This window comes from Hypomesus nipponensis, chromosome 12, assembly GCF_054491055.1.
Source record: "Hypomesus nipponensis isolate SF chromosome 12, ASM5449105v1, whole genome shotgun sequence".
In the NCBI taxonomy this organism is placed as follows: domain Eukaryota; kingdom Metazoa; phylum Chordata; class Actinopteri; order Osmeriformes; family Osmeridae; genus Hypomesus; species Hypomesus nipponensis.
The window spans coordinates 1,074,817-1,099,150 of record NC_140372.1 but is presented as its reverse complement, the minus strand read 5'-3'; the positions used below and the strand labels follow the sequence as shown (position 1 = coordinate 1,099,150).

The window sequence follows — 24,334 nt, the reverse complement described above, 5'->3', positions numbered from 1 at the left end:
CTGTGTGTCTGACGGAGGGATGCAGTCTAATCTAGTTGATAACATGTCTGGATCTATGTTTAGACACATCCATGCAGGACTAGGACAACCTCCCACACCTTGCCTGTGTTCGCGTGTCTACGTTTGTGGGAGACTGTGGTATTTGTTTGCTCAGAGGTTGTAAAATAAAAGGTTGGCTCATAATAAATCAAATAGAATAAGGTTTATTCATTACAATGGGAAAGCGTTTTAGCAGGTCACAAAGCTTTGAAACAAAGGGCACAATTCACCCCACACATTATACAAATTAATGACAACAAGTAACTATACATCAGATAGTGCCTCTCTGACTTCACAAACTCAACTAGTGTCACTTAAATGTGTTTACATTTTCAAATTTAGAATTTAAAAAAGCATTTACTTTTGTATTGTCAAAAAAAGAAAAAGGAAAAAAAACTGTACAAGGAAAAACCAAACTGTATATGGTAGAAGGAGACATCGTCACAACATGAAGTGTGGTCTGTGACATTTTACTTTTGATTCATATGACTGTTTTGACTGTGTCAATGTTCAATCAATAAATTCTTACAGTCCTCTAAATCTCAAAACGCATACATGTAAAGACATTTCAAGGAATGTTCCTTTACTGAGTTCCTTAAAGATCTCTAAACCCCCTGGAGACGCCCACACAGAGCCCTATCAGGAGTGTGTGGTGTGTGTCAGAGTATGCACATGTACAGTTAGAGAGATTGCATCAGCATCCATCCAGATCAGGTCAAGGCACGAACAGGCACAAACTCTGACAGCAGCACATTACAGCATAGAAAGAACCATGCCACTGGAGAAAATAAAGGACACAATAGTTCTGATGGTGAAGGAAAGTAGATTCCCATTGCTATCTAACAACACCTAAACTTCCCATGGAGACGGAGGGAGAGACAAGCGTGCCTCTGGGGCCAGCTGCATGACCCTTTTAAAGCTTTCAGAGTGAGAACGTTTTAAAACAAGTTACATCAGGGAAAAATAAAGTATGTGATTTTGTTGGATCATATTAACAATATTTTACTAAATCAAAGAGCTCTAATGTATTATCTTTTGTTATCAAATTGCTTCTTTCAAATTCAAAACCTGCTTGACATTTGACTGCATTGAAAATTACACCAATATTAGTAGTAATAATAATAGTAATAATAATACTTATTATTATAAGTGTTCTGAAGCCAGGCCGTGTAAGCAAAAACCTGAAGTGACATCAGTCCAAAGTCACATTTATCTGGCAGACGAGAGGAATATCCTTACCAATAGTTCATTAGAGAACTTGTGTCACAGTAGTGTCACAACTGGCCCTGCATTGCCAGAGGATAACTTTATTATAATCACAAACTGAGATAGTCATGTACTGTGTGTGTGTGTGTGTGTGTCTGTGTGTGTGTGTGTGTGTCTGTGTGTGTGTGTGTGTGTGTGTGTGTGTGTGTGTGTAAAATGCATCTGAGGTCAAAAGTCTTGCGAGTCTTTGGAGTGTGCATGCTTCAGTGTGTGTAGGTGAGTGTGTGCTCATAGTGTGTGAGTGTGTGTTCATAGTGTGTGTGTGTGTAGGTGAGTGTGTGTTCATAGTGTGTGTGTGTAGGTGAGTGTGTGTTCATAGTGTGTGTGTGTTCACACCGTGTCACTAGTTGCATCTGGCAGCAAAGGCACGACTGCTTGGCTGTTCTCTGCAGCTCCGCCCTCCTTCATCCCCACTCGGCCATGTGTCACTATCTCCATCTTCCTTGCCAGGTAGTCGGCTAACTGGTGGCTCTTTTCTGCTCGTTCCTCAGCCAGGTGCCCCTTTAGTTGCCCCTTCAGCTGCACGTAGGGGCATAGTTTGGCCGAACTGGACAGGCATGGCACCAGCTGCACCTCCCCAGCAGGGCTCACCCTGTTCACGCAGGTGTAGGAATCCTGGGAGGTGAACAAGGCTGCCTTGAAGGTGGAGACCTGGGCTGGGGTCGCCATGAGGCTGTAATCTGATCCAGGGAAGGAGATAAGCCCCGCGGGGGCTGAGTCCAGGGGCTGGGAGACCCACGGTGTGGACTGGCAGTAGGGGAAGGGGCCCTGGAGGGGGCCCTGGATGTAAGGGTTTGGGGAGCTGGGGGGCTGGGTCTGGGTAGCTGTGGGTGTTGGGTCACCGGAAGCGACCATGTTCAGCCTCCCCTCGACCACCTTGAAGCCGGGGTTACCATGGAGATTTTGGTTACCGGGGTTACCGTGGAGAGTTTGGTTACCGTCTGAGCTGACCATGTCCCAGAACTCCTCGCTATAGCTGGGGGGCTTGTAGCCATGGAAACCGTGCAGCGACAGGAAGTGGCGGTTGATCTCCTCCATGCTGCCCTTCTGCCGGAAGAGACACACATCTGAATATATTTTGTATATATTTGTTTTGCATTTATGGCCGGGTGATGGTATTTTGGAGTTGCCTTTTCCCTGCATGAGCCATCCTTGTGACAGGCCAATTGCTTGTTTAATGGGACAAAAGATAATTTTGACAAATCTCTATAGAACTATAACATGTGGGATGAAAGCTACAGTGGAGACTGGACTGTAGCTTGTGGGCATGTAAACTGGAGGGGAACTTTAGCAGACCTTGTTTTGGTGACTCAACTGCTCCTTTACAACATCTACTGAGCCCCTCACACCCTGCATACACATACTGTGCTTTCTTACACTTAGCAATAACCCACACTGCAAATACTTAATACCATTCAATTACATAGATATCCCTTGGTGCCTACAATGTTTTAGTATAGGTATTGCTATGTAGTGGAACAGCAAAAGGAAGGTAAAAGCATTTGTCCATTTGCCAAACAAAACAGCTTAGGGTCAGTACTGTAAAGGTTAGGGTCAGTACTGTAAAGGTTAGGGTCAGTACTGTAAAGGTTAGGGTCAGTACTGTAAAGGTTATCCTCCAGGGAACCATTAGACTATGATAACAGGAACACACTGCAAAAAGTTCCCATTATAATACCAAAAGAAGAGTTGAAACAATTAGTTTGATTTTAATTTGGGATCTAATGAGGCTGAAGGGACGTGTCTCACCTTCACAAGCAGAGGGTCTATCCCGCTGATCCTGGGTCTTGGGATGGGAGGGAGAAGGAAGGCTTTGATCCTACGTGGAAAAAACAAGGTTCATACATGATCATAATTATAGAAAAATTACAAACACTTTCCAACAACAATACATGTTGTTTTTGTTGAGTTTTGTATGACACGCCTTTATTGTTCACAAACATGTCAATATATAGGGAGGCACCAAAGAAGAAATCACAGGGTTGTGGTAGCACACTTGATGCGGTGACACCTATTGGCAAATTGCAATATTACCAACAGTTTTTGGGTGTGTCGGCCATGTGGGATCACTCTACAGTACCTCCTGCTGTGAGAGATCACTTTACAGTACCTCCTGCTGTGAGAGATCACTCTACAGTACCTCCTGCTGTGAGGGAGCACTCTACAGTACCTCCTGCTGTGAGGGAGCAGTCTACAGTACCTCCTGCTGTGAGGGAGTACTCTACAGTACCTCCTGCTGTGAGGGATCACTCTACAGTACCTCCTGCTGTGAGGGAGCACTCTACAGTACCTCCTGCTGTGAGGGAGCAGTCTACAGTACCTCCTGCTGTGAGGGAGTACTCTACAGTACCTCCTGCTGTGAGGGATCACTCTACAGTACCTCCTGCTGTGAGAGAGCAGTCTACAGTACCTCCTGCTGTGAGGGAGCAGTCCACAGTACCTCCTGCTGTGAGGGAGCAGTCCACAGTACCTCCTGCTGTGAGGGAGCAGTCTACAGTACCTCCTGCTGTGAGGGAGCAGTCTACAGTACCTCCTGCTGTGAGGGAGCAGTCTACAGTACCTCCTGCTGTGAGGGATCACTCTACAGTACCTCCTGCTGTGAGAGAGCAGTCTACAGTACCTCCTGCTGTGAGGGAGCAGTCAACAGTACCTCCTGCTGTGAGGGAGCAGTCTACAGTACCTCCTGCTGTGAAGGAGCAGTCTACAGTACCTCCTGCTGTGTGGGAGCACTCCACAGCCGATTACCAGCAGCGCCATGACTCCAACTCCCGTCACCAACAGAAGAGCCAGTAGTCTATCTGCAAGGCCATACAAACACTTGGTACACACAGAAATCAATATAACCAAACTATGGGACCACAAACACACAAACCTTCACAATTCCTAAAATCGTAATATAATACAACATTTCAGGCTGTTATGTAATGTAAGGGATCCTGCCCGATGAGGTTTATCAATACTTGACGGCGGGGAAGCCAGGACTGTCTGTGCAGCGGAGATAAGACTCACAAACGTTTCAGATGAGAGAATGCAGTTAGAGAAGTAAACAATCGTCAAAAAACTGCTAGTGTCTATCCTAGCCACGCTGACATGGAAAGGGATTGCAGAGTTGCCAACCTGAAGCAGACCTCCCAGGTATGGTGAGCGGGAGGGCGGAGCTCCACCTGCTCCAGAGCCCGTGTCTGCGTGGGCGGCAGCGTACCTGGACCAGGTATTCTCCTGCAGGCAGGTCCAGTAGATCCAGAGAAAACTCTTGCAGCAAACCTTTAACCTAGAAGCATCACAATTACTTATGCGTTGTTCTTTACAACAATGTTTCTATCAGATTGCAATTTTAGTTTTCCTCTGAATATTGTAATACAACAATGACAAAGGTTCCTGGAAGTGAATGTATAGTGACTCTGCTTTAGGGTGTTGAACTTCTGTTCAGTCTGACATGTTGTGTCTGGACAGAGGTCTCAAAAAATGTCCCACTGTACCTTCCAGTTGGTGGGTTCAGATATGTGTCTGTACTGCAGCTCAAAGTCCAGCGAGATCCAGCCGAACTGGATGTGGTCTGGGACAGGGTAGACCCAGGACACCTTGACCGTGTGACCATCATCATCCTTGCTGCCGTTCAGTAAGGTGTAGGTCAGGTTGACTGGTGCCTCGAGCTCCACTGGATGTAAACACATTAGTGTCACAATCATGGATTTTAAACTCCTCGTTTCCCAGCCTATTCTTTCCTTAAAAAATAAAACCACATCCTGAATTTAAAAATGTCAGAAAGGATCCCTGAGCCTGAGCAACAAAGTAACATTTTGTTCAAATGCCACCAGGCCAAGTCTACTTCCACTAGGCCAAGTCTACTTCCACCAAAAATAAACAAACACCCCCAAGATAAGGCCTTTTATTCTGGTTAAGGAAGGTTAAAGGTCCCCTAGTGGTCATCATACACAGACGTAAAACACAGTCAAAGTCATCACTTCCATACAGCCAATCTGCACTGTTGTTGCAGATCAGATTATTCCTGGATCTGTATTGGTGGTGGTCCTACCTATCTCCTGCACGTCGACACAGTGCTGCTGGGATGTGTGGTTTCCCTGCGGCGTCACAGCTGTCACCTCCATGCAGTACATCTTCCAGACCGACGTGTGTCTCTTGTCGAAGTGGCAGCTGTTGGGGCCTGCAGACTCGTAGTCCGGGCACTCCTGCTTGGATGCCTTTCTGCAGACAGAGGGTCAAGGTTGGAGAAGCGGACGCATTAGGAGGTCGTCTCTGTAGCTCAGTGAGCAGGTGACTTCCAGAGCACATATAGCAGGTGAGACTGTATGTACCAAGCACCTAACAAAGCCGCTTGGGTTAAAATCCTGCTCTCTCTTTCTCTCTCCCTCTCAGTCTGAGCCACAGGTGCTTAGGGTTAATAAAATCAGTCCCTGCAGGTGGTATAGGAGGAGGGAGGGAACAGAATGGGGTGAAAGGATGAAGAGCAGGAGGATAGCACATGGATATTGAAGACAGTCCCTACTCCAGGCTGTAGGTGAGTTTGTAGGCCACGTGGCTCTCTGGGGGCTGGTGGAGGGGGTGCCACCAGCAGGTAAACTCCTCCATGTTGGGGGAGCGGCAGCGGTAGATGTGGGGTCTGGTGGCGGGAGAGACGTCACCTGCACACCAAACTTAAATCAGCTGTGGCATCTTTAAAAAACTACTGATAATAATACTATTACCAGTGATACTAATAATATTAACTTCATTCATAGCGCTGCATGAAAACGTTGTGTTAGGGAATCATGATTTGTGCACAAAAGTTTGACAAACTGAGATTTTGAGACAAAATTATATGAAACTCAGATGTACCCCACAAGACACGATACCCAAGTAAGCAGCCTAATTAAGCACAACATGAGATCAAAATAATCTGTTTATAACAACAAAGAGCCTTGTGTCTCAACTTTACACTTGGCCCAAATCCAAAATCAAAGGAATGTTTTCCAGGAATACTTCTGCAAATACTTTCTCCTGAAAAGATAACTTGACAGCTGGTAAGATTGTGGATATAAAGATATGGCCCCTTTATTCGAGTTTTATTAGACCAGTAACTGAAATCCCCACATATGAACGCTTAAGAGAGTTAAAAGGGATTTTAGACGCATGCATCAGGTATATACCACTAACAGGTTGCATTGCAACACTTGGACTCTTGTTGCCAGAAAGTTAATGTAACACAATTTGTCTGTGTATGTAATTGACATTCTGTACATAATAACAAATGTGGATTTTGTGATAAAAGTCAATTTGTTATATTGTGGAGTTATGGAGATAGAAAAGCCAGATATAGCCAGCTGAATCACAGGACCTCTCTTTATCCCTTTAGGACGATACAAGAATCAATTCAAATCATGTCCGAAACACATGCAGCACTGCCCTCTAAACCACTTTAGAATGCTTGTTTCAGGGGGTACTAAACCGTGAGACCTGATGCAAGTCCTCTCTGCTGGGTTGGTCCATGTCTGTCGGTAGAGAGGCTGTCCAGCAAAATATCATAATGGAATAATGATCCTTATGTACTTATGTAAGAGGAAATTATTGATCAGTGATTCAGCAAAAACTATTTTACCAGGACTGGATACAATCCCACTTACATCCAGCTGTGTTGAGGGTTAGGGTTAGGCTGACTAGCTTCACATGTGCTTCCACTGGGCTACAGATGCCCCTGGAATCGGACCCACATTACATAACATGGTTCTAATCAAAGTTCCAATGATATTCAGAAATACTGTCTTTTACATAATCCTCAAAGGAAAAAATGATATTTTCCTAAACCCAGTCCAACCCCACCCATCACTAATGGCCAGAACCTTCAATTGGTCACACCATGTTTATTTTTTGTCTCATTTAAAACCACAACACTATCTGGGTGGCATTCCGTTTGTGTCGTCTGTCATGTGACAGCTCTTCACAAGGCAGAAGCCTCAGGAGGGTTGACATTACCCAGAAAACCTGTCTATTGACAATGGAGCAGACACATCGAGGAGAGTCGGCCCAGCAGTTTCATAAAGACACACTGAGCCAGTTCACTTCTCAGAAACTCCTTTCTCCCAAACGCAGCTCACAACAACAAACAGATCTAAAGCAAACATGCAATGAACTGTACAGTCTGGCTACTTTGTAGCATTGCATTGTTGTTATACACACACACACAAACACAGTGACTCACCATATTTGTGGTCGTCCTGGTGTGATAGTGTCTGGGTCATGACACTGAGCCCTATTCTGGGCAGCAGGAAGATCAATATCCACAGCATCCTGATGCTTCTCCTGCCTCAGAACACACACACACCACGGTAAGATATTTGATCAAAACACACGTCTCCATGGACAAACTGAGTCTGTGCAGAGAAGTGTGTATGCTGAAGGCTTAATACCTGCAATGCAAGACAATCCTTTCAAACAACAGGATGAAAAAAGACCAGGGGGTAGTGATAGCTTTCTGGAAGGATGTTTTATGTTGTGTGTGTGTGTGTGTGTGTGTGTGGGGGGGGGGGGGTGCAATATAGTGTGACGCCACTTGTAGGGTTAGGGCAGTCTTAAGACATATCACAGGACTGTCCTCCTCCCCTCCCTCCTCCCTCCTCACCTCCTCCTCCCTCTTCCCCCCATCCTCTTCCTCCCCCCATCCCTCCCCCTTCCTCTCCTCGACATAGGGTTAGGCACAATCACATTGATGCGTCATAAGAGCCTCTTGGCCAATCACAGAGGCTGCAACATCCCGTCACATGATGCCAGGGTTGTATTCGTTTAACATTAAGGTGTGATTGTGACATAAATTCACAACCTCCATATTCTACATGTATTCAGTGAGGATACAGTTCAATAGACTGTGTAAATGTGACATGGTCCCAAACAATACTGAGTGACCTGAAGGATACGACTGTTAGAACAGTAACATTGCCTCTAAAAGGCAATGATGCAAGGTCCAGGTTAATAGACAAAACAACATTTGATGTGGTAGATTATAGTTTTTTTATAGAAAAGCTTCAAAAGAAGGGAAATTTAAATCCCCTCAATCCTCCTAAGTATTTATGTATTTATTTAGCATCTGCTTTAATCCATAGCAATTTACAGATGGTGATTCTAACCTGTGACCCCATCATGTGCTTTATAATGCCCTCCATGTCCACTTCCTGCCACTCATTATACCGGTTCAGGCTTTGTGAAGCTTAAGATTTAACTTGATCTTAATATTTAATTCCGTTATGTCTAAGTTCCATTCCCAAAGTGGTCATGAAATCAAACCTTTTTATATTCATTTTATGGAGGGAAGGCAGTGGTGGGAATGTTTCCGAAAAGTCTCCCGCTCATTGGAAATCAGTTAAACGTAGCCTGACTTTGACATGATTATTTCATGACACAAAGAGGTTATTGTAGGACTTGGGAAGGGGACAGCTGCAATCTAAGATACCTGCAAATAAGATACTTGTCTGAGCACTCCACCCAGCTGCTAGTCCAAGCACTGGTCCTCTCCAAGTTGGACTACTGCAACTCGCTGCTCGCTGGTCTCCCAGCATGTGCAACCCGCCCTCTTCAGAGGATTCAGAACGCAGCGGCCCGCCTGGTCTACAATCTACCCAGACGCTCCCATGTTACCCCGCTCCTCATCTCTCTGCACTGGCTACCCATCAACGCCCGTATCAGATTCAAGACCCTGGTACTGACCTTCCGAGCAGTGAACGAGACTGCAGCCGTCTACATCAAGTCTCTCCTGCAGCCTCACACCCCCACCCGTCACCTACGGTCTTTTTCAGACAACCGCCTGGTGGTCCCACCGCTCAAGACTGCCCGGTCCCAACACAAGCTCTTCTCCTGCCTGGCCCCCCAATGGTGGAACCAGCTCCCCACCTCCATCAGGGACACTGACTGTCTCCCCACCTTCAAGAAAAGGCTCAAGACGCACTTGTTCCGGGAGTACAACGGCACTTAAGAATGCTTGGCTGGACTTGTTAGTTAGTTTCCTCCAGGATCACAATGACTCTTATTGAGTGACTCGTTGCTCTTTTAGGTTAGATATAACGAAGTTAAGTCTTGTACTCACTGTGAAATATTTTACTGTTGATTGTTCTTCTACAGATACAGTCCTGCACTTTTGTGGTTCATGTTGTTTTAATTTGTAACTTGTATAACTGCATGCTCTTATGGGTCTTCCCTTTTGGCCCTTGTTTAGCTTTTTCACAATGTATGCTTCATGTTTTGGCTACTTGCAATGTTTGGGACTATCTCGTTGTTATGATCAGTGACCTATGCTCTTTTGTAAAGCTCTCTCTTGGAAGTCGCTTTGGATAAAAGCGTCTGCTAAATGAATAAATGTAAATGTAAATGCAATCTCAACAAATCTCACATTTTGTTTGTCATTCCCTTTGAAGAAACAAAAAGAACAAATTATAATAATGAAATACAAATTCAGCCTTATTGTCAGATGTGAAATTGATGTTTTTCCGAGGAACAATTTGGTAGCTAAATTCTCTGGGAAGCTTAACCGCTTAAAAAGAACAGCAAGTAAGACAAGAGATTTTAAAGTACGGTTATACCCGCTCCTCCCCCAGCAGATAATCTCCTCCATCCATCTGTGGACAGGAGATTTAGATGAGAGCCTATTACATCTGAAGAGGTACTATACAACTTGCATGACCACATCTAGTACCCTCCAGAAAAAAAAACTGAACAAGCTCACAGGCAAAGGTGCCAACCAAGGTGGCCAGGTTAGGGTTAGAGCCTAGGGTTAGGGCTAGATGTTAGAGCCTAACCCTAACCCAAGTCTGCTGGAGACGCATCAGACCGTTCCCAGTCAGAAGAAATGAGGCAAATTCACAGGAAAGTTATTTTATCATAAATTTGGATTAGAGAGACAAATGCTTTACACTGACAAAACTAATGAACCCTTGTTGCTGTTTCTGATTCAACAAGAAAATGTAGGGATCATACAACTTAACTCACGGGGTATGATCATTGTTATGATATATTAAGATCACATCATAATCTGAGTTGCAGACGACAGTGGAAGATAGCTTGACTCAGCAAAACCTCCCTCCCCCCTCCCTCTCTAATCCTCTCAACTACTGTATGCTCTGTCCCCAAGCAGCTGTGCCCCACCCTCCAGCCCTCCCCCACCCTCCAGCTCTGCCCCACCCTCCAGCTGTGCCCCACCCTCCAGCCCTCCCCCACCCTCCAGCTCTGCCCCACCCTCCAGCTCTGCCCCACCCTCCAGCTCTGCCCCACCCTCCAGCTCTGCTCCACCCTCCAGCTCTGCTCCACCCTCCAGCTCTGCCCCACCCTCCAGCCCTCCCCCACCCTCCAGCCCTCCCCCACCCTCCAGCCCTCCCCCACCCTCCAGCTCTGACATCTGGATAAATGAAGCTGTGCTTTTGCTCTGCCTTTTCTTCCTGTATCTCTGTACAGCTATCTCCAATTGTCGTTAACTCACAGTCTCTCTTTTCTCTCCTTTCCTCTGAGTATTGTCTTCCTACCTGAAAAGGTCAGGCCACAAGCTGCAGCAAGACCAAAACCAGACCAGCTAGATCATGTTCAGCTTGTTGTTTACAATTCCAACAGTGAAACTTTTCAACCACTGTGATTTTTTTTTTTTGCGATGTGGATAAAAAATTATTTTTTTTCAGTTACAATATCTTGGTCAATGGTGAATTAGACTAATTGGATGATTAGCCTTATCTACAGAATTGCAAAACCATGGGAATTTCCAGTGTTGAAAACTGCAATACTGTCTTAAATCTAATCCAAATCTAAATAAAGCACGATTGCCACTGTTCTGATCTACATCATTTTAATCTACTTACATATATCCTACATTATAATTTGTACGGGACCCCAGTAATGCACCCTAAAATCTCTATGAATTCTTGGAGCAAACCAGATCTTATGGTGGATATATTGTATACGTGCATCTTATACTGAAAATAATTTAATTCAAGAAAGAAAATAATAATTTGGAAAATAATTATAGTATGTAATTAGGAGATAAAAGCACATTAAGAAGAGACGGACAAAACACTTTCTTCATCAGAACCTAAAAGCAATATCCTCTAATACTATAAACCCTGTACAGGGCAGACACAGTCAATATGCCTGTATTCTCTTTGAATTGATAAGACGAGTCCATTGTGTTCTCTGGCTGCATATCACAGCAGCACAGACGAGGCGGGGAGATGGTATCCCATGACTATGGCTTCATGAGAGGGATGGATGTTTCAAGACGAACACACTGTGCTCTCTCCCAGCTCTGCTTTCAGGGGCTCTCCTGATTGAACAATTTTTTGTGTAAATCCACGGCAAGTCATGGACCAGTCCAAACCAGACCAGTCCGGCCAGACCAGTCTTAACCAGACCAGTCTTAACGAGACCGGTCTAAACCAGACCAGTCATGGATCCATAAGGAGACAACTGGTGAAAGAAGAATGAAAGGCAGTTGCTCCACTGCTTTTAAACTGTCATTCTAAAAGAAGCCTCAGAACATTGCAGACACAGAGTCTGAACAGGCCAGAAATGTGAGGATGGAAAAATAATACATGTTTATTTTTTATTTTTTTACTGCTGTATTAACTAAATAAATACAAAGAAAACAGGCAGAAACGTATGTAAAACTCCCTGGTCTAACAGCACATGGTCAACAGCAGCATCACCGGTCAGAGGTTCAAGGAGTCTCAGCAGGGGCCCATGTTGTTGTGCCTCCCTTGAACCCGCTGTGTTATGGTAGAGTCAAGCAATCCTGCAGCCATGCGTGAATATGAGAGGCTAGTGGCCGAAGGGCCTCGTTAGCTGCCTTTCATTACTAGTTTTCTCTGACGCTGTATTTTCTCTGTGGACTATGTATTTTCTACTAAGCTAATCTACAGCCGATACAGGATGGTGGCCCAGCCCCTCTACCCAGCTCCCCTGTGGCCCAGCCCCTCTACCCAGCTCCCCTTATTTCCTTAGATCCACAGTAACGTTTCTATTTCATGAACTTACTCCAGGTGCATTGTGGTCCCTGACTGACATCCTACTTAATTCAAGTTAATTATCCAGAATATTCTTCCAATTCTTTTTTTAAGGACATTTCTTTGTGCCTCTGACTGGAACGGCATTCCCATTGAGTTTTAAATGCTGCTTTTCAACATACCAATATCCTTTCAATTTAATGCAATTCAAGCTGATCAGTTCCCCTCAGCAAGGCCCCAGGACCCCCCCAGACCACGGCTCTCACATGGCACCACACGCCACCAGTTAGCAGCTACCACAGAGAAACACACTAAAGAAACAAAGAGCTTCTGTTTTCTGAATCACATGTTTAGGATCCCATCAGCTTGCCCTGAGTCTCAGCATGAGGGCTGAACACACGGCTACTTTGATTAGATCTTTACTGATTAGCTGCACTAAACAGATACATTGTGATAAAATAAGATGGAAAAAAATACAACATTGGATGTCTCCTGTTCATGTTAGGTTTTGTATCATTTTAATTAATCTAGACTGGTGTTCTTATTTGAACGCGAACACCACTGTTTATGAGTTCTGTTCAGCTTGAGCCGTTGTGATGAGTGATTTGGATGACAGTGGTTTTTTGTTATTTTTATAACTGCCAACAGATCTCAGGGTACATTTCTTGGGTACAAATTCTTCAGTCTACATATCTTCTGAGAATATTCACGTTGAATTATTTATCTCCTACAGAACTTCCTTGATTTCACATAATATATTCATTTTTGCCAAAGTATTTAAACAGCTCAAACATGAGATCTAATATTTGACCATTACAGTTAATTACATTTCCAATTATTCACTAAGCAGACCCTTTCATCCCAATCCACTAACCAAGAGTGTCTACGGCATGAGTAGCAGATAACTCAGGACCAGTGGAGAACAGTGTTTCAATGACCTAACCCTAACCCTAACCCTAACCCTAACTGTTTATGTTTACAACACGCTCACAACAATAACATTACATCAACTACAATATTGATGATTGTGCTGATAAGATAAGCAATAATTACAGCTTCATATCTCAACTGCAACATTGTAAATAATTCCAATGTTAAGTCTTGTGTTAGCAATAGAGTGCTACAGCATGACCTCAATCACAATAGGCTTTCAATCATAACATGCAAAATGGGGCTTTTCCTTTCAGATTAAAGTGCTTTTTTCATCAATCTGCATCTGCACAAGAGTGTCCTTTAGGTCTGTATAGCAGGTGCTTGTTTAGGATAGGGATTGCAACACACCCTGGCAAACTGTGTCTTGTAGGCAAGCTAGAAGAAACCCATATGTAGGAATAAGCTCCGACTCCAGGGAGGCACGTGCAGATGCCTCCTGTGATGACTTCCTGATCAGGGTCAGCCTCAGCATGAAGTCTGTGACCCGCCAACACCAGGGTCAGCCTCAGCATGAAGTCTGTGACCCACCAACACCAGGGTCAGCCTCAGCATGAAGTCTGTGACCCGCCAACACCAGGGTCAGCCTCAGCATGAAGACTGTGACCCGCCAACACCAGGGTCAGCCTCAGCATGAAGTCTGTGACCCGCCAACATCAGCATCAAGGTCAGCCTCAGCATGAATTAGGAGATGGTCTCACTGGCCCACAATGCAAAACCGCCACTGGAGATTTAATACAAAACTAACATGATTTAATTTTTTTTACATTAATTTCTGTGTTGTTATTAATGCCCTGTAGTTGAAATATTGTTATTGTTGCACCATGTCTGGTAGCTGAAATGTTGCCATTTTGCACTTTGCCTGGTTAATACAGACGGTTTATTGACTGACCACTAAAACACTGATAGAACTGTGCATTTCTGATCCTTGATCTTTTACTGTACTTTGTATGTGCCCTAATTGTGTGGCTTTGGATCAAAGCAGAAGTGTCGTGCAGGAATTTAGGTGTAAGAATTGTGTTTTGTTGTGTCAGTCCATCAACATTATAAGGCTGAGGGTTTAGTGATTAGGGGTATTTCAGGACCATTTTTGCCACTGAAATTGTTCACTAAATGAACACTAGATCAAACTAATCTAAGCTGCAGCAATAAGGAGTTCTGATTCTCCTCCTTGTGACAGCTCGCTTCAGGAAGACCCATCTCCACACAGGAGTCTCTCACCTTAGGAGAGATGAGAAAGTCAGATAAGATACATATTTCAATTACATTGTACCAGATCTAAAAAATTACTAAATTGAACTTTCTTTCTTTGTTTAGTTTTTCTGCAATTGTTTTCTTTTTTGGGGCTTAATTCCATGTCATGCAACTCCCAGTCTAGGAAACTGGGCGTATTTTTGTGGATTAGATATCCTTCCCAGGCGAAAATAGACCACAGAGGCACATCTTCTCCAGGTAAAGATGTTACAGTCATGATAGCCTTGATTACTTGCAGTTAGCTGTGCTTTAAAATGCCCCCCAGTACCACGTCATATCATCTGCTCTGCCAGCAAATAATTCTTCTAACTTGCATTCTCAGTATCTTTGTTATCTGGTCACAGGCCAGGGCTGCGTTTCCCGACAACAATGGATCGTAGCAATGATTACGGTGGCCCTGAAGTGCAAACCACACCCACTAATATGAGTGCATCCCCCAAATGAAAAACACTCCCCCCAAATACGAGTCAACTCTCCCCAAATTCGGATGACGTGCTCACCTCCCCCCAATACAAAGACACGCTCCCCCAAATGGGAAACAACATTACATTAACTCAAAACGGAAAGGGTTGTTAGTTAGCCTACTGCATCCATTCAGCGACAAAGTGTAGTAGCCTACCAACCCTTTCCGTTTTGAGTTAATGTAATGTGTTTTTGAGTTAATGTAATGTCGTTTCCCATTTGGGGGAGCGTGTCATTGTATTGGGGGGAGGTGAGCGAGTCATCCTATTAGGGGGGAGTTGATTCGTATTTGGGGGGAGTGTTTTCATTTGGGGGATGTAGGCCTACTCATATTAGGGGGTGTTGTTTTCACTTCAGGGCCAACGTAATACGATCGAGCAAAACGAAACCATCGATATTTCTTTCGTGCGTTTCCCAAACATGCTCATAAGGAGTAGGCTAATCTATGTGCTTTCAAAAGCTACGAATTTACAAGAGACATGTTAGCTACGATATCTTTGGAAACGGACCCTAAAACTAAGATTCGTCGTACCAGAGAATGTCTAATATAGAGAGACCCATATATCTATGGAGAGAACTGCCACTCTTGGGAAACTTCCGGGTTCTGAACTGGTTGAAGTTCCATGTAATGGCGCTAACGAGCGAGTGCAGAATGAATGGAGGTCTATGGAGTGGTACCCCTCAAAATCCACTTTTCTCAGAATATAATTTTTTGTCTAGAAATTGAATTCTGAATTAGAAAGGGGAGCCAAAAAAATACACATTGCTGGCTGTTAGATTGTTTAAAATCGCCTTTCTGTTCTAAAAAGCTTTTGAAAATGTCATTGACGTCATACACATCGTACGACCAGAGCTACTGCTTGACGGAAAGCTCTGGTCACTTACTTTTTTCTCTCAGGGCATCGACAACACAGCTGACAGGTTAGGCTCTTCCTGTCAATACACATGCTTGAAAGAGTTTTGGCTTGCTAATGTTGTTGCTAATGTTGCTAATGCTCCGACATTCAGATTCCGCTTCGGATGCCATCAAGCAGGAGCTCTGGTCGTATCATTCCTTCACTAACCAATCGGCATTCATTAGCAGAATGCTAGCGTGTTATGGGCAACAACGACTCACCATGTAAGAAATCAAGAGGACATAAGTACTCGTTCATTCAATTTTCGACCTATAATCCATGTTGAACATGCACAAACTACAATCAAATCTGAGATTTCTCAACGACAATCAGGCGAAAGAAACAAATTTAGCCGTTTAGCTCCGTAGACTCCCATTCAACATGCACTTGCTCAAGATCACCCCAGTGGAACTCTGGTGGAACTGCAGCCAAATTCGGTACAATGGGGTTTAATAGGGAGTGGCAAGGCTCTCCTTAAACAGGCTCTGACTAAACTAAATAATGGTTCCTGAGGTTGGGTGGACTAGGTTTATCAAATCAAACGGATGAGACGTAGAGAGACAGAAAATCGATATGCAGCGAGAGGATTTCACAGCTCACTGCGCAGACCTAGATGTGCCAACTGCCAGCTCAACATATGCATATGCCCATCTGGGTCACACACACACACGCCGATGACTTCAAACATAACATTCAATACATCTTTATGGAAACAGACCCAACGCACACACACGCGCACACACATTAGACACACATCAGAGCACACATGGCCAAGGCTGATAAGACTTGATTAATGAGGAGATCAGTAACTGTTTGTAGACTTACTTAAAGGAGAATGACAAACACAAAACACCAAACCTTATATATGTGAAACATGGACATCAGCCAGAAATGCTTAAATTAATTTCTATTTTAAGTCCAAAAACAACCAGAGATTTTTTTTTAAATATATAACCTTATAATACGGGTGGTTGAAATCAAGCATTCTGATTGGTTGAGAGTGAGTCGCGGGGTGTGCTATATTTATTGAGCATAAAGTAGTGTACGTCTATTTACGTTTACCTTTAAAGGGAAGCGTTCCATAGTAGTGCGCACTCAAAATAACTAACAGGTTGCCGAAGAAAAGGACTGTCTACAAATACGGGTGTTCAGCAGTTTATTGGTTCGCAAGCTAGACTAACAACATTCGGTTAATTTTTTAGCAATATTATCGCACTGTCCCGTGCTATCAGTGCTAACTAGCTGGTCTAGCTACTGAAACGTTGGACGGAAGCTCAGGTCTAGCCATTGCTACTGTAACTACTAGTAGATATCCACTTATTTAATTTTAGCTTCGTACGTAGCCACGCAATTACATGACCTGGTCTTGGCTTCTTAAAACGACGTTTTCCACGGATGCACAATTGGAGATGTCCAAATCAATATAAGTTAACCTTAACAACAGCCTCATGTTAGTCTATCGAGTCCCAAGTCACTCGTAACTAGGTTACAGCATATGTAGGCTAACTAGCTAGAATCCAGTGCCTACGAAATTTATGATTGATTTAGAATGTTTAGGCCTAATGTTTAAATTAAATATTATTTTATTGAAATTGTCCCATTGTCATTGTTGTTATTTTTAAGTCAACTTTTTTTTTTAATGAGCAATGTGAATGAATGAGATGGTGCAAGATCTAGCTAGGCTAACAAACATGAAGTTCACAATGCTGTTTGTACGTGGCATAGCAACAACCACACGTACTGTACGGGACTATTTTCTCTCGGCTACTAAAATGTGATACACAATATTTGTTGCCTATAACTATTTATTTACTATTATTATTTACACAATATTTGTTTACTATTTATTTACTATTTATAATTTCGCTGGGAACCGTTTTATAAAAGCAATAAGGTAATCGTGGCAGTACTTAAAAATAAAGTACTTGTTCCAGGGTTTGCCGGTCTCCGCTACGCGTCGGGCAATCTGCTGAGTCTGTGATACACAAACTCGTTTCAACAAGTCAACAAATGTTACGTGTAGACACCACTGACTGGACACAGGAATGTATTGGGCCTAGCATGAATAAGTGCGCAACAGACCTTTTACAACATTAATCAAATATACTGCCACGGCTTGCATGGTCCATGGTACTAACCTTGATACAAAAAGCACATTTTCAAATAAAGAAAGTTGTCTTACTATTAATTAAATAAATAATAATAATTCATCAATGTATTTTGGACTAATAACTGGGACCCCTACTTCTCACCGTACTGTTTACATGTCCCCCGAGAACTGTACCTTAACCACCTGACACCCTGACAAAGATTCACCGTGTCATTCATAACCACTGGGTTTTTAGTAGTGGAAGCTTTTCCTCGTGTATACACTATACAGTATTTTAATGAGAAAGTGAAATGAGGAAAGCTCAGTGGTTAGAGACTGCAGATCAAGAAGTCGTAAGCTCAAATCCCCCCTCTGTACATTGCTTTGAATAAAAGTAGCGTATCTGCTAAATGAACACATTAATTATTAATAGTAATATAAATTATTATTTATTATGACATTACATTGTTATGAAGTTGCCTGAAAAGGTAAAGAAAATATGTACATAGAGTTTGTAGAAGTCCTGTTTCCTGCGAGCCATTGTTTTGAGCAGCCTACAGTTACAGAGGCCGATCCTCTGATAACTCTTATCAAGGGGCAGGGATGTGGCTCAGCTCCACACCAAACAATTAGCACAAGCTTTTAGTCAAGACCAAAAGCCAAGACATGATAGTTCCTCGTGGAGCAAACTGTACAAAGTGAACTTGGACATTCTGAGCAACTTATATCCACTTTGAGGAATAGTACACTACAGTAGGCTATAGATTCTCATAGACAAACACACACATACACACAATATTTATGCTCCAGATGCTCTGCAGAGACGTTGGCTTTCAACCAACTGTTGGAATGATTAAGATTAGAACACAAGCATTCCATCACTTCTAAGCAGTTTACTCCTTTTATAGTAGGCTAACCGATCTTTATGATTATTTCCTGGCTGGTTAGGGTTAGGCTACACGCTAAAACTATAGGGTCACAAATTAGTTGTGTGGCAGTGGAAATTCTAAGATCAGACCTTAAGGGGGGCTCAGCCCCCAATGAAAATGTGACATGAATACAGTGCTTTGCAAAAGTGATAAACCCCCTTGTTAATAAATCCCTAATTTCACTGGATAACAATTAATACATTTATTTTTTATTATGTAAAATATTGAATGATTAAAAAAAACTAAGGATGTCCCTTTCTTCATGAACTACCAGCATCAAATGATAATAAACTAAAATTATGTTTATCTTTTATTATTGTTATTTTACAGGGTGCTGAGATGAAATTTAGGGGTGCTCAAGCAAAGGGTCTAAAATCGCCACTGGGCAGTGCCGTCAGAATAAAAGGCTTTCGTCAGAATAAAATGCATTTGTTTTACGTGGTATAGCCTACAAGATGCAAACGTCACTGACCTTACCTTAACAATATATGGTCCGTACCTCCTGATCAAAGTCTTCGCAACACCGCCTGTTGCCTCTATGATCTTTCCCAGCTATTTTCCAAATGTTTTTGCTTGTACAAATCTCAAACAGACGGTACAACAGTTCACATTACTCTTCTGGGTTTACGGAGGCTCATGTTTGAACATGCGCTATTTCACAAAACAGTTTTAAAGGTCAGATATAACGTGAAATATTACGACAACACGGCTTTGGCAAATAGCCTGACTGCTACACTGAGCGCTCCATAGGCTGTGTAACTAGAGGAAGGTGATTTGCGTCGCTCAACCTGCGGTGGCGTCATCAGACTAAGCGCATGAGCTCGAGGCAATCAGATCGCTTTGAATGCTCTACTCAATTTTCACGGAATTCGAAGCTTTCTCGGGTTAACATTGTCATAGCTCAATAAACACGCGTTCCTGCGTTTTACGACATATATTGCAGGCCGTGATGTCGGTTATCTTTAGGACACATGTATAGATTAGACTTTATTTGGAAAACATGGCTCTGCGCAGACCTTGTGTGTAAACAAAACTACCTGGCAGATGGCAACTGGAGGATAGCGTGTTCTTTAAATAACGTCAGGTTACACGCATGTAATCTCGTGTGATTACGAGGCTCAGCGAGCCCCCTCTGCATACAGCAGCCACGAGCGTGTGTTGCGTGGGCTTGTTATTGTTTCGGTGTGGTTCTGTTTTGATTATACAATCAACTAATTTTCAGTCATCGTAAACGTGCACTTTGTCCGTCAATAACTATAGAACGATGTCCCTTTTGAAAAGATGCCTTTCATTTACCATGTTCTCTGATCTTCTGGATTTCACAGTAACCTTCAGTCTCTTCCGGTCTGATCCCTCTGTCTGTCTCGATATCCGTTCTCCCACTCAAGGAAGACTCGTCCCCCTGCCAGCTAGTCCTGATGATCTGGAGCTAAAGCACACCTACAGGACTTTAGTCTGAACCTAAAACCATTTAGCTCCAACCACTGCACCATATAAATCAACATGTGTAACTGCACATATTTAATGGTAGGGATATGACCCTAGAAAGTTAACCTGACACATCTGACTTAGGTGCCGAATTCCCAGACATAGTACAGAAGCAAAATGAAAATTGAGCGGAAGTACGTAGGAGGGCAGAGCCAGGCTAGATGGGTATAGCTCAGTGGTAGAACATGGGGATGGGTATAGCTCAGTGGTAGAACAGGGCGATGGGTATAGCTCAGTGGTAGAACATGGCGATGGGTATAGCTCAGTGGTAGAACATGGCGATGGGTATAGCTCAGTGGTAGAACATGGCGATGGGTATAGCTCAGTGGTAGAGCATGGCGATGGGTATAGCTCAGGGGTAGAACATGGGGATGGGTATAGCTCAGTGGTAGAACATGGCGATGGGTATAGCTCAGTGGTAGAACATGGGGATGGGTATAGCTCAGTGGTAGAGCATGGGGATGGGTATAGCTCAGTGGTAGAGCCCTTGACTACAGATCAAGAAGTTGTAGGTTTAAAGTCCTCTTGTATGTTATTTTGGATAAAAAATCTATATATTCTCATGCCTGTGGCAGAGCCATAAATTACACAGACTGTGTAAAGTTATGAATGCTACAGGATTCAATTTGATTAAATATCCCATCCCACAGACAATGTGAGTGAAAAGTTCCCATCTTCACATCTACCTGAAGCTACCTCAGCGCACAGTCAGGCCCAACCATTGACGTCAGCCACATGAATGAGCGTGAACAGTCTATTAGTCAAACCTACAGAAAATCACAAACAAACCTTGACCTTTTGCTGCTTATTAGAGACACTGGAGAAGCCTCAAGGGGCCTTGTGCATCCAACCTTGTGCATCCAACCTTGTGCATCCAACCCTACTCCAACTGTTGTTGTTGATAAGACTTGCAGGGTACGAAGGTTAACTAACGAGACACAAAAAATCTTCCAGTGACTCAGTCTCACTCGTCTGAGGACCAGATTACTGATTGTCTTCATTTCTTTTTGTAAAATAAAAAAATTAAAAATTAAAACTTTAAGGGTTACTAGCAGAATAAAATAATACTAAATAAACTGTGAACCATTTACGGTCACTTGCTTCCTATGATCCTAAATTAGTGCACTTGTTTAGACCAGGGTTGCACACAACCAACAACCTTGTCCTTAATGAAAGGAGCAGGGTGTGATGTCATTGTGGGGAAAAAGATTACATCTGATCTCCTTTCCCAGATCAAAATGAAAATTCCTGGAAAGTCTTTGAGCTAAATTCCATCCTCATGGTTGTGATTAAATCCCTCATCAGGGTACATACTTTACATTTACACTTTTTTTATTTTTAGCAGACGCTCTTATCCAGAGCAACTTACAGTAAGTAACGGGACATTCCCCCGAGGCAAGTATGAAGTGCCTTGCCCAAGGACACAACGTAATTTGACATGGCGGGTAATTGATCCGGCAACCTTCTGATTACTTGCCCGACTACCTCACCGCTCAGCCAGCTGACTCCCATATGCTTTCCTGCTTGCAACTATTGGTTTTTTTTTTGTTTTTTTTTTTCAAGGAATAGTTATTTCAAAGTTATTTTCAGTCTGTCAGTCAGTTTGTGCTTGTTTGTTCACAGTGTCTTACGTAACATACAAAATCATGCATAACATTGATTGAAATAGAGGATTAGCAACCAGTTTACTGTTGGTGGCAACACTTTACATTAAGATAAGATGAACAACCATGTACTTGCTGGGCATACTTATATGGAAAATATGGTTAGGGTTGGTAAATATAACCTTACCTTTAGTCATTTCGCAGACGGCCTTATCCAGAGCCTTGAACCTTGAACCTTGGTGTCAAGTGTTGCCGTCAAGCTGAACACGTCTGTTATCTGCTTTGTCTTTACAAAAACATATTGATGTTGTCCACTCTCATAAAAATAGTTTGAAAGTGGGTTCATGCCTGTACCCAACATGGCTGCACATGAAGGATAGTCATAACCATCTTATTAATCTGTGTTATCCAGCAAGGACAGGACTGTGGGTTCCATTGGTCTGAGCTGCATCCCAATCAACCAATCAACATTCATTTTTACCAATTAGCACAAATCTAGTACCCGTCTGAATCTATTAGGAGATATTAGATAGAAGATATTAAACTATACACTATTGCAGATGCTTGCATGTGGGAGACTAATACTGAGACACTCTGAACTGACTGGGGGCATATTCATATTTCAACTCCATCTCTACAGTTTCACCTAAATCAATAGGAAGGTTCAAATTCCATGAATCTGCTTACTGATTTCCAGGCTAGACACTTTGTGAAACCTGCACTTCATCAGGGCGCACTTGACGCGTTGTCTGCCAGTGTGACGCAGGGTGATCATGATGCTAGACACACAGGCGGTTATGCTGCTTAATGTTGATAACCATAAATATCTGAAAGGGGGGAGGAAACATGTCGGCTGATAATTAATTTACATTGAACAAGGCTAAATATAGAATGAGTTTTAAGTGACAGATATGAGCTGACAGAATGGGTCCAGCCTTCCTCCACTTCCTCCCTTTCCTCCCCTTTTTCCTCTTCCTCCCCCTCCTCCCCCTCCTCTTCCTCCTCTTCCTCCCCTTCCTCTTCCTCCTCTCCCTCTTCCTCCTTCATCCTCCACAAGCACACACATCAGCAAACACACTAGCCACCCAAATAAAGTGATGATTCAAATCTAGTCAAACGTGCTATAAAAGACGTACACCCAATGGGGAAACAGTAAGCAAGTTATGTTGCAGGGTAATTCTGACCATATTAAGGAGTTCTTTATAGGCTGTGAACAGACACAGCGCCGCCTAGTGGCAATTTCAGAGCAAGCCAACTACTTCACCTCATGCGCAACTGTGCAACAATCAACATCAAGATGCACAACTCCCAACCTATGGCGAGCGGAAAGGGACAAGGATAACCTGCCTAAGGAGACTGTCGTTTGACATCTACTTCTGGATACGTTGCTACGTCGTCAGACCTATTTATGGATTACGTACTTGTGGATAACGTCGTCGCCATACTTTTAAGTACATTTTAGAGTAAATTTATAGTTATAAAGTTTTTGCCATTCATCATTTTGGAGCTAAGTTGCTACGTCGTCGCACCTACTTGTGGATAACGTACTCGTGGATAACGTCGTCGCCATCACCCCCTGACGTTTGTTGTGAGAGTAAAACTCCCCATATTGTGATATTATTTAACTGCCCTGCTTCCTGTATTCATGGTCCAGTCTTCTGAGATGCTCAACTTGAGTGTATCAGACATGAGCACTTTATAGATCTATAATAAATACGTTGAATTTATATTGAACTTGTACTTGGTGATTCACTTCATTGACTTGGTACTTTCACAGCAATTGGGTACTATCTAATACATCTTCAGTATTAACCCTGTAAGTTGTGAATTGAATGGTAAAGAATCATGTTTAAAGCAATTACAATAGGCTAGTGATAAATAAACTTTGGTATCATGTTATAACAGTTTGCTAGGTTCTGTTAGTGTAGTGTCCACACAAAAAATGAAAACCTTCACTCATGGTCTGAATATGTTTAATTTGCTGTCTTGCACTTCTACACCAGAGCTAATTAGAAAAGTCTAGTCAGAAGGCAAAATTATCAATTAAAACTCCATTAGCAATAGGCTACATTCATTAGTAACTTATTAGAACCACCAAGTTAGCAAACACATCAAACAAACTCAATACAACTAGACTACACTGTTACCACATGTTGGAAAATAACCAAATACAAGCAATATAACAAATGTAATGAATGCAAACTTTACAAGCACCAAATTCACTGTATTGTGGTCACCTAGACTATTTTAGGTTGTGGTTCAGTGAAAGCACAGCTTCTTCAGTTGGCTATAATTGCTAAATACTACTTGAGATAGCATATGTTCACAGATGTCAATAGGACATCACAATTACCTGAATGACTTGCAGTGATCGGGAGGTTATGCCTGTTCTGATGATGGCATAAACCAT

General features: G+C 42.9%; 1 protein-coding gene across 6 annotated transcripts; it reads right to left on the bottom strand.

Moving 5' to 3' along the window:
• Nucleotides 1-187: 187 nt before the first annotated feature.
• On the bottom strand, nucleotides 188-19,770 carry crfa4 (cytokine receptor family, class I receptor 4). Of its 6 annotated transcripts, none has more exons than XM_084668650.1 (9): nucleotides 19,310-19,770; nucleotides 7,502-7,606; nucleotides 5,813-5,948; nucleotides 5,342-5,511; nucleotides 4,785-4,963; nucleotides 4,423-4,576; nucleotides 4,016-4,103; nucleotides 3,055-3,124; nucleotides 188-2,352 (listed from the first exon to the last, which is right to left on the bottom strand). In XM_084668650.1, exons 2-9 carry the CDS (start codon nucleotides 7,587-7,589, stop codon nucleotides 1,636-1,638), a joined length of 1,602 nt encoding a protein of 533 aa, XP_084524776.1. In that variant the 5' UTR covers nucleotides 7,590-7,606; nucleotides 19,310-19,770; the 3' UTR covers nucleotides 188-1,635. The 6 variants fall into 6 exon arrangements, with proteins under 6 accessions (XP_084524776.1, XP_084524777.1, XP_084524781.1 ...); XM_084668651.1 differs by having other exon boundaries at nucleotides 7,502-7,602; XM_084668655.1 differs by lacking the exons at nucleotides 5,813-5,948; nucleotides 7,502-7,606 and having other exon boundaries at nucleotides 19,310-19,768.
• Nucleotides 19,771-24,334: the final 4,564 nt, after the last annotated feature.

Bases quoted from the DNA above. Each gene is read 5' to 3' on its own strand.
- crfa4 (XM_084668650.1), bottom strand. From the start codon at position 7,589: ATGCTGTGGATATTGATCTTCCTGCTGCCCAGAATAGGGCTCAGTGTC. The intron at 5,512-5,812 runs GTAGGGACTGTC...CTCTGTCTGCAG, and splicing joins AAACTCACCTACAGCCTGGA to AAAGGCATCCAAGCAGGAGT. The intron at 4,104-4,422 runs GTTGGCAACTCT...ATGGCCTTGCAG, and splicing joins ACCTGGGAGGTCTGCTTCAG to ATAGACTACTGGCTCTTCTG.